The 16590-nt window shown below is 41.5% G+C and overlaps 1 protein-coding gene across 2 annotated transcripts in view; it reads left to right on the forward strand.

Moving 5' to 3' along the window:
• Positions 1-16590, forward strand: part of FBXO15 (F-box protein 15) — a 77420-nt gene that overhangs the window by 6290 nt on the left and 54540 nt on the right. For both annotated transcript variants that reach the window (XM_075993802.1, XM_075993801.1), the window contains exons 2-8: positions 245-361; positions 4499-4603; positions 7275-7517; positions 8343-8552; positions 11972-12098; positions 13584-13666; positions 14677-14819. In XM_075993802.1, coding sequence (XP_075849917.1) covers positions 245-361; positions 4499-4603; positions 7275-7517; positions 8343-8552; positions 11972-12098; positions 13584-13666; positions 14677-14819 — 1028 coding nt within the window. The remainder of the gene's footprint in view (positions 1-244; positions 362-4498; positions 4604-7274; positions 7518-8342; positions 8553-11971; positions 12099-13583; positions 13667-14676; positions 14820-16590) is intronic.

Raw genomic sequence — 16590 nt, forward strand, 5'->3', positions numbered from 1 at the left:
GGGTGGAAACACATCCGAGTAAGTCCAGTCTCCTTGTTTACTGCCCAGGATGCTGGATGTCCCAGCATCCCTCTATCCCTTTTCCTTCCTTCCTTCCCCTCCTCCCCTTCCTTTCTTTGCAGAGATGAAGTTTTTCAGCAAGTAACCTTTAAAGTTTATGGATCCTTTAGAATTTTGTAGAAGGGAACAGATAATTCACTTCATTGATAATTATATACCTTGAATTTCCCACCTTTATTTTCAGAGAGGAGCCCGAGGTCAAATGTGCTGCTGCGGGCGGTGCTGCTGCTCTGAGGCAGAATCCCAGAGGGGAGCTGCGCCGTGGGAGCTCCTCCTCCAGCTGCTCTGTGCTCCTGGATAGGTGAGCAGCAGAAGCGGACTGTCACTTCCTGGGGCGGGAGGTGGGGTGGGGTGGGGGCTGGTGTGTGTGCTAGGCATGGGGTTATTAGAGAAAGTTATAATGCTGTGTGTTCCAAGCTGCTATTTTGAGCTCTCTTAGAATAGGGCTATGTAGGAAGAATGTACACCATGGGGAGTTTGATGTGAGTCATGAGCCTGTCACCACTTTCCTAGTGAGACAAGTTTATGAAATGAGACTTCTGAAAGTGACAAGTAAATTGAGTTTTCCTTTTATTTAAATGTTCTTCAAAATTATTCACTTTACAGTTGATAAAGGCAAAAAATGATTAAAATGGGTTCTCCTAAAAGCTCGAGAGCTCTCTGAATTTCTTGGCTTTTAGTATTTGGAGAACTTATTTTGTTGTGGCAAGATTCTGGACTGTGACCCTCAGCACCAAGATCCGTAGAAGTTTTTTAAAAAAGCTATTATTTGAAATCGGTGCTTAGATGCCTGTGGATTCATACCGTAGTGATGTGTGGAGCACCAGCTATTGGGTAAGAGCTGTGCGGAGCCCTGAAAGCTTGTGATTATTACAGAGAGACCTTTCTCACTGCAGGAAGTAAGGCCCACGGAGTCTGCACATTGCGAACCATGATTCAGACACGAGTTGCCTGATTCCAAGTTCTGGGCTTTTAATATTAGATCATAACTGGCTCAGCTAACAATGTACCTATTTTTGTGTACATACTTTAATGTATTTTCAAAAAGAAATTAAAAGCCAAAAATAGATTTAATTAGGAATAGTAATTTAAGCTTAAAACCCTATGCTCTGGGAGGAGAGTCTGTCATACAGTTATCTGATATGAGAGGGGGCAAATATTCATTCGTTTGGTTCACCCATCCGTTATCTTCCTGCGGACCTCCTCCGCCAGATGCTGTGCTTGGTATTGGGACAGAATGGTGACCCACTCACATGTGTTCTCATGAAGCTGAGATCTAGGGGGAGAGAAAGATTTAAGTTAAAGCAAATCCTAGCAAATTGGGGTATATGCTGTCAAGAAAACAAATAGATTCCATAATCCAGAATTTTGTGGTGGGGTGGTGAGGAGAGACTCTCTGAGGAGGTGAGGTTCAGGTGAGAACTGGACATTGAGGAGAACGAGCTTGGAGGGGAGCATGCCAGAAAGGGGAGAGCACAGGGGCAGAGGTGGGCCCCAAATGCTGCAAGATCCAGGTAGGAGGGGCCCATCAGCAGGGCTGCCAGGCCCTGGTAAGGGGTGTGCACCTTATTCACAGTGTGGCATCATGTCATTTGGTTTTTACAATTATCTTGTTTACTTATTTACCTGTTCGCTCTAGAAGGAGGGGAGATGGAGAGACACAGGCAAATGCGAGATGTATTTGGAGACATAACTGACATGACTTCTTTGTGAATGACCTTTATGTTTGGGGGGAACAGAACAGCTGTGCAGGTAGGGACCCAGAACTGTGGGCTTAAGCAGCTGTGCGAGTGAGGTGCTGCTGGTAGAGATGGAATGGGGGTCATTGGGGGTCATGTTGATGACTCTGGACTTGCTTGTCACAGCTGAGTTGGTAGGACACGTGCAGAGGAGGGTGCCAGGTGGACAGTGGCTATGGCAGTCTGGTTCAGGGTGAGACCATGCGGGGCTCGCAGCCATGCAGGTCCTCCGGGGCTGGTGTGGAGGAAAGCAGAGGGGGCTCAGGAGCAGGCCCGGGGACCTGGGACAGGGAGAACCACCAGGCAGCCAGGGAAGACCCCCGAGGCCAAGAAATCAAGGAGGGGGGCTCTGTGTGAGCCAGAAGAGGAGAGGGCTGCAGGAACAGGAGCGGGGGGTTCCATGCCGCCCAGAGCGCTGGGCGGGGCAGAGGGCAGTGGGGGTGCAGGGCCCTGAGAGCGCGGTTTCGGGTACGTGGAAGGGAATGGGATGGGTACTTCTTTTCATATTTTGGTGTCATATTTCACACTGTAATGTGAAAAACAAAAGAAAGTGGGAGGCGTAGAAGTGGAGGCAGCAGGTGTAGACACATTTTTTGTTCTTTCCCAGAAGCTTGGCAGTGAGAGGCTGTGGTAGCTGGAGGCTGGGGGTGGGGAGCAGCAGAGGAAGAGCACACTTTCAGCGTGTGAGATCCTGGGAGTGTTTTCTGGGTGGAAGTGAGTGGTGCAGAAGGGTGAGGCAGAAACAAAACACCCTTGAGGACCTGACTGGGCACCTAGAGCACAGGTGCTTTTGTAGGGCCACCTGCACATTCTCCATTGGAAATGGGGGGGGGGGGAAATTACAAATGCAAGAATATTGGAATAGGTCCACGATATGGAAAAGGGGCAAGGACGTGTTCATATCTCAATTCCTATACTACTGAAAATGAACACACACAGATTAAACTTTCTTAGGAGAGCCCATTAGTCTGAAGCAGAGTTTCCTTGTTCTGATATTTTGAATGTCTTTGGTTGTTCTACCTCCCACCTTCCTCCTCCTCTCTCTCCTCCCACATCCCCTATCCCTGCCCCTTGCAACGTGAGGTAATTGGAATCCAGTAGAAAGTAACCCCATAGGGGTGCAGACATTGACTGTACCAGCTTTGAGGAAACCCTATGAACGATAATTGAGAATGTCTTTGATCTCTACTGTTTTAACTATAAAGTTAAAATTTCTTCTTTTGCCAGAAGTACACAGAGAGGATCCTCTTTTATTATGTTCGTCTGGTGGGTAGGAATGTAAAAACCTGTCTTGAGTAGCGTTTTATTCTGGTTAAGTAATTCTTATATTTGTTGGTTACCTTTCTGAAGTGTGGTATTTAAGCCCAACTCTAAATTTTTTTTGAATTACACTGATTTAAAAAATAATTGCTATGAATTTTTGTGAAATAGTTAAATCAAAATATGAGAACTATATACAATGGATAATTCAAATGTTCATGAAAATGAACATTTTCTCGTGTTTTCTTGTAACTTTGCCATCTCTAGCATTAGAGACCTTTTCTCATTGAAAGGGTTTAATTTATTGACTCAATGTAAGGGATTTCTTTAGGGGAGAGATTGATAATTAGGCAAAGCTTTTCGTTAAATTCTCGGAATGTCTCTGGTTAAATATCTCTTATCCCGGAAGCTTTGAGCAGTGGGAGGACTTAGTGACACGAGTCCCATGTGTATGGCATTAACCATCTTTTTTTGGGGGATCCACTTAATTCTTTCTCTTCAGAATTTTAGGACTGATTACTTCCTTGTGAAACATTTGGTAACCTGATTTTCATCATAAAAGAAAACATTTAAAATTGTTAAAATCGCAAGTAGAGAGTATGGGCAAGCCATTTTAAACTGGCTCAAGATCCCCCTGCCCCGGACTTCCTTCCTAGATCCCCTCACCCGGCTCTCGGCTGCGACCCACTGCAGCTCTCTCTTCATTGGCCCTGGTACCAGGGGTTCACAGGGGTCCACAGAGGCTGTTCCTGACTTCCTGATGCTAGTGATGCTTTCTAGCATCTTCGGATTCTTACTGTGTTTTGTAGAATTCTAAGATCATGGAAATAGTTGGAATATTGAGAATACATCTCAATGTCACATTTAGGCACATAAACGAAAAAGACACTTCAGAAAACTTTATGGGGCTTGGTGTTTCCTTGAAGCCCCAAAGCCATCAAAGGTGAGAGGGCATTCAGCAGGGTACACAGGAATGACATGGGTTAGCTGCGAAGTGAGTTGGCGTTTCCCATTACATTTATTTTCGACGGGGGTGGGGAAGGGTCTGTGTTTTTCTTATTAATAGCTAAGAAAGTGTTCTCTGCCTTTTCTTTTATTTCCTTTTATCTCACCAAAGAAAAATAAAATACATACTTTCACACAAGAGGTAGTGAAATCCTGCCTGTTGATTCATAGTGTGTGGACTTGATTAAAATGCTGAGGAAATTAGCTTTTGTACATTTGGGTTCACGTACATGACATAAACCAATAAAGTTTATGTCAGGAGAATTACAATAACTAGAGAATTTCAATCAAGAAAGTAATTGAAGATGAGGGTGCACTTTGACTCTTAGACAGGAGGAGTCTATTTATTTCCATCTATTTAGAGATGAACGGCCAGTCCTTTTCTGGATAATTTGTAGATTGAGCACGGGTTTCTGATTTTCCCCCTCTCTCAGAATGCCTTCGGAAATCTTGCTGAAGATATTTTCCTACTTGGATGCTGTGAGCCTGCTGTGTATTGGCTGTGTGAACAGGCGCCTTTATCATCTGGCCAATGACAAGTAAGAAGCAAACCAAATCTCTGTTAGGTTTTGATGACAGTTTGATGGAAGTCATGAAAACTACTAAGAACTTTTAACCATTTTCTAAAATGGAAGAGAATTAATTTCAAGAGTATTTTTAGATACACAGAAATATGTCTGTTGCTTTAAGTAGTCATGATATTTTCAAATACTTGCATCTGTCTTCTTAGAGAAAGGAATATTCTTTGCATGTACCAAAAATGATCAAACTTGTTATTGTTATTGCTGTTGGGGAATGCAACTTTAACCCCTCTGTTAGCCAGGAGGACTTGGCTGTGTTTGTCCCAGAATCAGACAGTCTTGTCCACACAGTCTCAAGCAGCAGCACTGCAGGGACCTGCCCACATTAACTGTGGCCCTGGCTGCGTGGAGCAGAATGAGTGCTCCCTACTGGCAGTCAGGCAGGTCCTAGAGAAGAAGAGGAAGGGGTGAAAGTAAACTTAGCTCCTCCTCCCAAACTCACCCATCAAATGTATTTGGGAAGAGTGAAAGGGGAGGAGAGAGGCCAAGACTATCCTGTCTTGGAGGCTGTACCCTTGGAAGCAGGGAGCCAGAGGAGAGGGAGTCACCTCCCCCACCTGGGCTTACGAGACATCTGTGGAGTAAAGAGGAGAAATGCTCACTTCGGTTTTGTCGCTGTGGTCTTAGCCTGCAACTCAGAATTTTGTCTTGGAGACATGGTGGAATCCTCCTAACTTCCGGTAAGAATGTCATGGCCTACAACTTAACATTGTGGTGTTTTAGGGGACTTCTCTCTTTCAACATCAAAAGGTCAGACAACTATTGATCCTATGTGGAACCCACATACCAACTAGGAAAGACATCAAGATTAGAGGGAATGCAGATTTTAAAAATTTTTATTTATTTATTTTTAGTAGAGATGGAGTTTTGCTTTTGTTCAGGCTGGTCTTGAACTCCTGAGTACAAGGAGTCTTCCCACGTCAGCCTCCCAGAGTGCTAGGTTTATAGGTGTGAGTCACCATGCCTTGCCTGGAATGCAGGTTTTAACTGGTGGTTTTGTTTACTAGATAAGGAAATGGAGGATGACAGAAGGACAGCCGTATATTATTATATTTAATCCTGGACCATGGTGGGCAGGGAATATTTTCTGGTATGGTGGTTCTCAAATGCCTGTCCATAGAGGATTTCATCAGAACCAGCTGGGAAAGTTTAAAAAATGTGGATCCCTAGCCTGCATTTCTAGAGATTGTAATTCAGTGCTCTGGAATCTGTATTTTTAAAATTCTCTAATGAATAGTCAAGTTCTGAAATGACTAATCTAGTGCATCTTTGATGATGGATGTCTGCCACTTAAGTGAGGAACTCAAAACAGCCTTCAGATCTCATTAAAGCTGTAATCAACCACTTTTATACTCAGAAGGGGATATATACCATTCTCTTGTTGGCAAGGGTGGTTTTTCTTTTCTTTCAATTTAAAAAGATGTTTCCTGCACGGAAGAATATATGTCTGTCTGTCCATCTGTGTCAATATGTACACACACATATCGTTAAATGAAATAATGAATCATGTTCTTGAAATTAGTTGTAGTATGAATGTAGAGTAATTTTTAAGTGTCTCTTTCCTATTGACCTCATAAGAGATGAAGGTGCTCACCGGAGCAAAGTACAGTGAGGCATTCGTCAAGGAAGGAGTCAACCAAATGTCTAAATCTGTAGTGTTCTCACTTTATTTAAGGATAGAACTCAGAATCTTTAGATAAGCTGATAAATTATAGATTTTCTAGTTTCTTTACATTTCACCTCTCTCCACTTTACCTTGATAGGCCCAGATGGTGCAGGAACTAGGCCTTTAAGCAGATTTAGACATTCTCTGTTGTTGAAGGCTCAGGGAATAAGAGTGTGAGCTCTGATTGAGGCTGCGTGGATTCAAATCCCAGCTCCCCCACACACGTGAGTGCACAGACCTGGGTCAGATCCCTTTGCACCTGGGCCTCAGTTGCATCATCTGTACCATGAGAACAGTAATAGTGGCTACTGACTGGGTCTGTTTTGAGGATTAGTGAGTTAATGTATATGAAGTGCTTAAACAACATTTGACACATAGTAAGTGCTCAAAAACCTTATGTTAATTGTCATCGTTAGTTGTCATTATAAATAACCTTCACTTTTTTCTCTTTGTGAAAGCAATGCATGTTCCTTGTTGAAAAATTAAAAAATAGGAAGCAAAAGTACAATTCAGTTTTCACTGTTATTAATAATACTTTGTGTATATATCCTTTCTGATCTTTTAAAAATCATGCATATATTTTAAAAAAACAAGGTAATAACCACATTGTATATACTTTCTATTTTTTTTTTTTGGTAATAGACCTCCTATTCAGTTATTGATGTAGGAAGGCAGTGGTTTGGATGATCCTAAATATTAATAATATAAGATTTCTCTCTTTAAACTTGACCCTGGGAAACAGGCTTTTCCTACTTTTATGTTTTTGGTATTAGTGAGTCTAAAACAATCAATCTCTAACTGCAGTTCACTTTAACACATGAACAGCTACAGATGTTCAGCTTGACTTATTCATGGAATTGGACTATTTAAAAATTATTATGCATTTCTTATTTAATATATTGCTACTACAGGTACATGAAAATGTGTCTTAGTTAACATATTTTTTCTCCCCTGCCCCCACAGTTTTATTTGGATCAGAATCTACTCAACTGCTTTTCCATCTAAAAAATCTAATTGGAAAGTTAATACAGTAGAGGAGACGGCTGTGTCTATGAGCGTACTGTCAGTTGAAGATAAAGAAGCTGGATATTGGAAGAAAGAATATATCACAAAACAAATAGCATCTGTAAAAGCCACACTAGCTCAGGTTCTCAAACCTGTCAACCCTTACACAGGCCTTCCGACGAAGACCACAGAGGCCCTCAGGTATGCAGTGTGCTCCTGAGCAGCGGCCATCGGCTGCTTGACAGCACTGTAAAATGTTTCTGTTTATAACCAAAAAAGGACGATGGTGTCAGCTCAGAGTATTGTATATAAAGGACATATGTGCAATTTAGATTGTGGGGGACTGTCTCTGATATGTTTGTGTTTTTGTGCATCTATAAAATATATAGTATTTTCCGATTCCACGTACCGTTAGCCTTCCACATCCACAGACTGAACCAACTTCAAATTGAAAATATTAAAAAAATCCAAACAGTAAAAAAAAACTACACAACAATAAAAATAATACAAATAAAAAAGGCAATACAGGGTAACAACTATTTACATGGCATTTCCATCGTGTTAGGTATTATAAATAATCCAGAGATGGCTTGAAAGTATAAGGGAGGATTCCTTAGGTTGTATGCAGATACTGCCCCATTTTATTGTTAGGGACTTGAGCATCCATGGACTTTGGTTTTGTGGTGGTCCTGGAACCAATCCCCCAAGGATACTGAGAGATAAATAGTATACAGCCTAAAGTTCTTAGGAAAAGCAGATAAAACCTAGTGATCTGCTCTAGTAAGGCAAGAATGTTCAAGGTGCCCTTTCTTATGTATGTATTGCCATACCCGGGGCATCATAGATGTCCAGTGAGTGTTAGGAGAAAAAGTCTAAAGAGAAAAATGTTGGTGAGATGAAAGTTATATCAGGCATGTTCTGAGAATTTTGACTTTCACTTTAGAAGTGATATATAAAATTGGCTTCAGCTTTTTTTTTTTTTTTTGCTATGAGGTAAACATTTTTAGCTTTCTTTTCTTTCTCCAGAAAATCTGGCTTAGGTTGGGCAATTATATTGAAAGAAAAAAGTGGAAAAGAATATATCATGGAGCATGTTGATCTTTCCATAAATGACACATCAGTTACTGTTCTGTGGTATGGCAAAGACTGGCCGTGTCTAGCGTCATTGTCAACCTTAGACTTGTGTGGTGTGACACCAGTTTTTATGGACTGGTATAAAACCCCCACCAAAAATAGGTAAGTACTAATTCAGTAGAACTGTTGGGTGAAAGTGTCTTGTATGTAAATATTAGTTGGCATTACTTTTGTAGTTCAAAAATACCACCATTATATTTTAATTTGACTATATCTTAAAGATTTTTCTATCATTCTGCAGCACTATAGAATAGGAAAAGAATGGGTTTATCACATTTCTGATTAGGTCTAAATTTAGGTTCCTTTTATTTTGGTTGTCTATAATGGTGGGGAAAGATATTGTAGTTAACAAAATTTCCTGGATGATGGCTAAATTTTTCAGGTTTTTAGTTTTAACCATTTTTAAGAGAAAGATACATAAAACGATTATATTTTCCTTCTTTAATAAATGGTACGCTAACTGTAGTCTGAATATGAGGTCTTGAAGTCATAATTATTACTTTGCCTTTCTCTTAAGCTTACTAGGTATGTGGCCTTATACAAGTAACTTTTTCTGTGCCTCCATTCTCTCATCTGTAAGATGGGATGATGCTGATGTAGTATTTAGTATGTGTGGCTGCTGTGAAAAATATCAAAAGATACCATTGTAAAATGCATAGATCAGATGTGTGTGCATCCCGCTGCTAATGCCTGTTGAGCCCTCAGTACTACTGTGTCATAAGGTGGCTGTGTGCCGAGTCCACACTCATTATACAGCTGGCACCTGCCTTTCCCAGCACATCTCTCGTGCTCACTTTAGTCGTCATTGGGTGTTTTTCCTAAAAGCTGGATTGTGACATGGAAACCTGAGCAGGCTGTCATTTCTTTAATAAAATTTATTGTAAATGCAAAGGTGGCATCTGCCTTCCCCAGTGTTGGTTTCACGTCCTCTCCCATCTCTGGTGTTTGACTTTCCAGCGGCATTTACCGTGTCATTTTTCTTAGCGTCCCTGCATGCTCTGGTCCCGCCCATTGGTTTCTCACATCTGTCCTTGCTGTGGACGGTGTTGAGACAGCTGGCATCAGTGCCTGCAGTCTCCATGGAGGGACAGGTTCTTTCATGGTTTCCCTGGATACAGATGCGTTTTGTGGCCCCTCTGTAACTGGGCCCCTTGTTTGAGGCCCCTCTCTGGGGTGCAGGCTCTGAGGGTTGTCAATTGATCGCTGAGCTCTCTCCCCATGCTGTGAACGTGAGAATATTCAGACCTCTTCGTTCTGTTAAGTCCAGGTCTTATTGTATTCTCAAAACATCCTTAATACTGTGATGAAAAAACTGTAAGTTATTTTTCCTGATTATATTACTGAAGATATTTTAGAAACAAGTTATCTTTTTAAAGTGGTATTTTTATTTGAATAAATCTTTGCAATTCATATGATATAATATGATAGATACCAGATTTTTCTAATGTAATAGGTTTTATGCATTTTGAAATTATGTTTGGAGAATGAACCCACAAACTCTGTACTAGTTTGAACAGTATATTACTTGGCATATCATGAAATGTTTATAGATGTTAGGATAAATGCTTAACAATTAAAATGATCATGAAAGACTAAGTTAAATGGATAATGTTGAATTGTAAAGTTCAGTTAGAGATGGTATATTCCTGAAAATTGTCGTCAAGGTCAGGAATGCTAGATACCACATAGTGACAAATGCTGGAATTCATTGGAAAATTAATTTAATGTAATTTATGTCCATCAAAACTCAATGGGCTTCAGCCAGCCTTTGAAAAATGGTGATAAACAAAACAAAATGTTTTTTTAGGAATCTATTTTGATAGGCATTTTTATTACAAGTTTATAAGTGAATGCTTTTATCATGCAGGCATATAAATCCTAGTGTGCATTTGTGTGACAGCCAGGAAGAGATTTTGTGGTTTTTATGTGGGTCCTTTTGTTTCCTCTAGGAGAGTTTTTTCAAGAACAGTGAAAGCCTTATTGGTGTAATTTGCAATTTGAATTTGTCTGTAATTTATATATACTTTTCTAGTCAGCCTCTAAATTTTCTTGCTTGTCAGTGTTTTCCATTCTGTAGTTTATGCTGTCCTCCTCCAGTGTGCGATAACTGTCGGGGAAATGTCAGCCTTAGTTTCTCTGCAGCGGCCTGTAAGCCCAGCACGTGAGGACTGAAAGTCCTCCTCAGGGTGGACTGAAACACCTCTACGGCCAGGAGTGTGTTCCAGCTTTGGACACATTGAAGAGTGAGGGAAGAGGATTTTTCATGTCCTTACCCTCCGTCCACATTAATAGTGATACTATCCACGACCACCGTTTATTGGGCACCTGCTGTGCGTTGTAATGCTCTCGTCCCTCTGAGGAGGCCAGTGATCTTTTCACACACAAAGAAACAGTCTGTGGTGGCGTGGAGTCACTGTAGTTTGGAGCTGAGGTTTCCCCGAGTCCACAGTTAGGTTCTTACCCCTATGTTCATCCTCCTCCAAGTATATTCTATATGCACTGAGTTTATTTTTAGTTTATACATCACACACATGCTCACCGACCACCTCTCCTTACCCAGTTGTGTTTCTCAGCACGAAAAGTTCTTTTGAAAAGTTGAACATGGGACTAGGGTGTTTTGGTAGCTGGGGATTTAGTTTTGATGCCTTACAGCCGCTCTTTTATTTGAAAGAGTGCCACAGCTGGTATCCTTTTTAATACTTAACGTACATTTGAACACCTGTTGCCTGCCAGCTTGTGCATTAGGTGCTGGAGGCCAACTCCTTAGAAATTTTGGTCTGTGTTGTATTCATTGACCATTGAGATCTCGTCTCCTTTATAATTTCCTGAGTGATCTCTAGGGTCCTGGGCATGACAGACACCTTTGTCTGCTATTATAGTATAGTGCTTATAAAAGGTTTCATTGTAGATGATTTTAAGTCTTATAACGTTGTCTTTTCTTACACATCTGAGTATTTACTCTTAGTCACTAAGATAGATTTCCCAATGTCTTTCCTTTATGAAAACACTCATGATTTTGAATTTATTTTCTAATGTTTCAATTTTCATCATCTCTGACTTACCCTTGATAATAGCTTTAAACGGCACATCTGCTTTCAGACAGCCCACTGAGACCACCTGCTTTTATGTCATGTAGAATACTTTGTCTTTGCTTGTGCATTGTGCCACTCACTGGTGAGGAACAGACTGTAGTGTTGTGCTGGGTTTGGGGGAAGGAACAGAAGATGGTTCTGCCACTTCATCCCTGTCCTGATCCTTCAGCTTCCTTCTGGCTGGGCAGAAGACAGCGAGAGCAACAGGGAGGGAAAGGAACAACAGTTGGATGGGACATTTGAATGTATCCACTTTGCCTTTTGTTTGTACCAGGCATTTGTGTCCCCACCTCACCAGTGTGCCTCTTAGTTGAGCACATTGTTAACAAGCTCTTCAAGTGTATTTTTAGATCTATTAAGGCGAACTGGCAACACTCCCCATAGAAAAGCTCATTTCTCTCTTTCCTCTTTTGGCATGAATGTTCACAGACCTCGATGGCATTCTTTAATTACAAAGTACAATCTGAGCCATTTAACTGAATCCACCATGCTTGGCTGGGACAGACTCGTTCGGATCTTCTGCCTAAGCCCTGGCCTTCTGGTGGGGCTGTGGAAGGTAAGATTCAAGCCCCTGTGTGTGCATCCTTTCCCCTCACAGTCAGTAAGAGATCAGATGGGAACTCCTTTGAGGCCTTTCAGTATTTGCATCCCATTTTACTGCCCTGCCAACTCCGTTTTCTGGTGAAAACAGTCCTGTCCATGCCATTGAGGTTGCTCTGCTGTTCTACTGTCTCAGATGACAGAGCATCTCTTCCTGCCTTCGTGGTTGTGTTCATGTTATTATTTTAATGTTGTGGGACTTTGCCCTTTCCCCTTCCAATCAGCCCCTGTTCCTTATTGTGTTCCTTTCATGTCCTTTCTCTGACAAAACCTGTTACTGTGTGTTCAACATGCTAGTGTCTCAAGCCTGTTTCTGATCCTGTAGATGTGGTGTTGGTTGAGTACAATCTACCCTTCAGGGTAAAATGTCTAAGAAGTTATCCTTTCTCTCTGCATAAGGCTCCTTGTTCCTCCAGATCAGGCTGATGACTAGGTCTCTTCTCTGGGGGCTGTTTTCTGGGCGGTCACTTCAGTGAAAAGTAGCACAGTAGGATGTCCCTCTCTGTACACTGTATAATGCAGGTTTAAGTCTGTGGCTTTGGTCCATGGATGTCTTAAGATAGCAGTTCACAAATTCAATTCTGAGACTGGGAGTGTGCACCTGTATGCAATGACGAGACAGAATCAAGACCTGCAGCTTCATTCAGCATCATCCTCTTTTACCTTTTTCTTCCCTCAACCTACGGTGTCAGTTTTCTTCCCTCCTTCCCTTCTGTATGAAGGTGACTTGTGGGTGAGGCCACACTTTGCCTGCTGTGTACATCATGACTTGAGTTCCTTGGTCTGCGCTGGCCTGCAGAGTGACAAGGGCTGTCCGGTTGATCGGTTGTCCTCTGCCTGGCTGTTGGAGAATGCACCTTCAGGTTTAGCACTGGGGCCATCTCTACCAGTCAGGGTCAGCTGTGGATCTGGGGAGAAATGATCAGTTCCTGAATAGTTACGTTTTCTGCTGTTCAACCTGATGGACAAGTGAAGAAGTTGAATGTAATTATTCCCACTGCGTTTGCCAAATCAAGCAGTTACTTGATAGAGGAATGTTTTGCCAGTAAAGTTCAGTATTTGTGGAATTAATCTGGGATCTGTGGAGGTTTTACCAGTGAAAAGATTTTGAGATGGCCTGGAACTAATAATGTATACTTTTGCAGTCATCATGTATAATACAGTGTTTTGATATTTCACAAGTGCTAGGATGTTAATTCTTCTGGTGTTGCATGCTCTGTGTGTTTGAGTGAACTGTGATCCCGCTGTCAATATGAAATACAAGCCTTATTAGATGGTAATAATATATTAGCAGTAATAATGCATTAGCACTGTGGAGATCTTATAGTTGTAAGAAACTGCATCTATCTGCAAGATGAATGTGCTGCAATCTTCACAATGACCTTGTGAAAAATTAAAATATTTCAGTTGAAAAATGTATTCTTTTTAATTAACTTTTCAGAAGAAGGAAGAACTGGCTTTTGTCATGGCAAATCTTCATTTCCATCACCTTGTGGAGAGGAGCTCATTAGGCTCGGCCACTACGTATGTATTTGTGGGTGTATTAATTTTTCGTATAGTCAATATTAAGGATTAGGAGTTGATGCCGTCTTAATATCCTGAGAATGGCTGCAGAGAGATTCTGTTTTTAATCAATAGACACAAGCCAACAGGCATGATTACTGTTATAAATAAATAAATTGCAGGCATAATTACTGTTGCTAAAATAATTGGATTATTCATGAGTACATATCTGCTTTACTTATTCCAGGTTGAGGGGTGTCTACCTAGAAGAATATTGTTTATAGGGCAGGATAGCTTCATTACTATAAGATGCCACTGCTGTCCCTGCATTGCATTTGCGGGAATTTTCATATCTGGCAAGGCGTGCAGACTCATAGCCCTCGGGCTGATTTTGGCCTGCAGACGAGTGTTGTATGGTCTGGACACTCTGTGACTTTTAATGAATTTGAACATCTTTGGGTGGGGAACATGCTTCCCATTTCACCACAGCTCTCCCCCTTCCCTTGTGGACTTAGACTCTCCTGAACTCAATTTTTTCTTACCTGAAAAGCTCCTGAATGTTTTTGAGTTTGTCTCCTTATGTAGTAAGGCTTTTCTTACTGAATAAAGCTTTATTTATCTTTGCTGTGGGTCTTCCGCCCAGGATGGTAACCTAGAGATGTGTTGCTTGGCGCATTTTCCTGCCGAGCACTTCTGTCCTCTGGACATGGAGAAGAATGCCGAGGGGCAGAGCTGCCTTTGTAGCACTGCCGTCCTGCGCTCGGAGCAGGAACTCGTTCACCTGTGGCCGTCTGTGCTGCCTGCAGACTCATGTCTGCCTGTGTTTGTAGAAGTTGCTAAAAGGAACATGGAGCAGTCCCTTTGAGTTCACGCTATTACGGGAATATAGTTCATGCTATTGGGAATCCTATAGAGTCGCATTAGTAGGAAGTAGTGCTTTGAATGGATGTTAACTTTTCTTTTAAAGTGTGTTCAATCCAAGTGTGTTGTCTCTTGTGCTGACAAATCTGTGTGTGCTGTTTGCTTTCCAGCCCCTACGAGCCGCCTCCTCACAGCCCCTTCCTGGATGACAGCCCCGAGTACGGCCTGCACGGCTACCAGCTGCATGTCGACCTGCACAGTGGTGGGGTTTTCTTCCTGTGTGGTAAATTTCATGATCTCTTCACCAAGAAAGGTGAAATTAATTAGATTTTTGTTTCATTGTGAAATTGAAAGGTTGGGGTCAGGGAACCAATTTTTCTGTTTGAGTTAAGGACTCCTAACTGGTCACTTTAGACTCTGTTGGCAGGTCTATCCTCCCAGACCCTGGATGGCTCCAGCACTGGTAGAATTCCTCAGCTGGCATCCCTTTGGTGCTTAGCCCTGCCTCCCCTCCGTCCCTTTCTACCCTCTGGGTATAGTCTTGCTCATCTTTTCTACTGATACTTCCTTGTTGTTTTTCCATGCCCCCCCCCCCCGCCCCCACCCCAAACTTCTCTGCTTTCTCAAAGCAATTTGGTAAATTTGCCAACAGGGCCAGGGTAGCACTGTCCAGGATGAGAATACAGAGAAACCTGCCTTCCTCTGTCTGCGCTGCATCCATGTTTGTCGCTTAACAGAGCTGAGACAGAGGCTGGGGAGACAGAGGAAAGGGGGGGACTTTGGCCAAGCGAGAAAAAGGAGGATTGTAGAATGCCCCCTGCTCAGATTTGTCTGATGATTTCTTCCTTGGTACCATTCTTCTGTGTCCTGTAAACTTGTAGTTTGGGTAAAGACTTGCTTAGATTCAAGTTTAACATTTTTGGCAGGAATATTTTACAGGGGAAACTAGGTACTTCATTGTATATCATACTAAGAAGCATATCATGTCAGGTTATCTTGCTCTTAGTAATGCCAGGTTCATCATTTGGTTAAGGTGGTGGCCGCTAGGTATCTTCATTGTAAAATATTCTTTTCCAAATACCCTGTTCCTCAAAAGTCTTTCACCTAATGAACTTGACATCCATTAATGATCTTTGCCTAAATCTAAAAAATTTTTGTTTGAATTTAGAAAACGTTTTTTCTAATTGTCATCATTTCTATATTTATTGGCTGAGCTTTTGTAAAGAACTTTCTGTCATCACCTGCGCGAATCCTATGAAGACATGACAAATACTTAATTCTTTTCCTTTTAACCACCAATTTTCAGATTAATAAATTGATGGTAATAGTTGCCTCCGGTGGTGGAAATGATTTTTCGAGTGCTCCTTTTCTTTCCTGTTTCTCCGTTTCTTTTCTCCCTTTCTCTTTCTTGTTTAGTGTCACTTTGGACTCTTGGATAGTTATTTATTCAATAATTTATAATCAGGTACAGAAATTATTCTTTTTGAAGCTAAAATTGTCCCCAGTTTGGTCTGTGGGATCTACTTCAAGCTGGCTTCTGAGCCCTTTAGATACACGCTAGTCTTTGTCTTTATTTCTTAGCTCAGGAAGATTTCTAGGTTTTCCAGTGCTTCTTGGTATTTTCTGTTAGAATGAGATCAAACATATATATTAATCTGCAGTGAATTGACTTCTTTGTTGTTGAATTGTCCCTCCAAGAATGTGGAATGTTTTCGACTTGTTAAAAAAATACTTTTATGTCTTTTAGGAGTGTTTCAGGATTTTCTTCCTGCTAGTTTTGCACATTTTTCTTTTATGTGTTTTTTTAAATTTCAGAATATTATGGGGGTACAAATGTTTAGGTCACATATATTGCCTTAGTCCCACCCGAGTCAGAGCTACAAGTGTGTCCATTACCCAGACAGTGCGCACCACACCCATTAGGTGTGTATATACCCATCCCTTCCCCCTCATCTGCCTGACACCTGATGAATGTTACTACTATATGTGCACTTAAGTGTTGATCAATTAATACCAATTTGGTGATGAGTGGTGGTGCTTGTTTTTCCATTCTTGTGATACTTCACTTAGTAGAATGGGCTCCA

The sequence above is a fragment of the Microcebus murinus genome, chromosome 17, assembly GCF_040939455.1.
Source record: "Microcebus murinus isolate Inina chromosome 17, M.murinus_Inina_mat1.0, whole genome shotgun sequence".
Taxonomy (NCBI): domain Eukaryota; kingdom Metazoa; phylum Chordata; class Mammalia; order Primates; family Cheirogaleidae; genus Microcebus; species Microcebus murinus.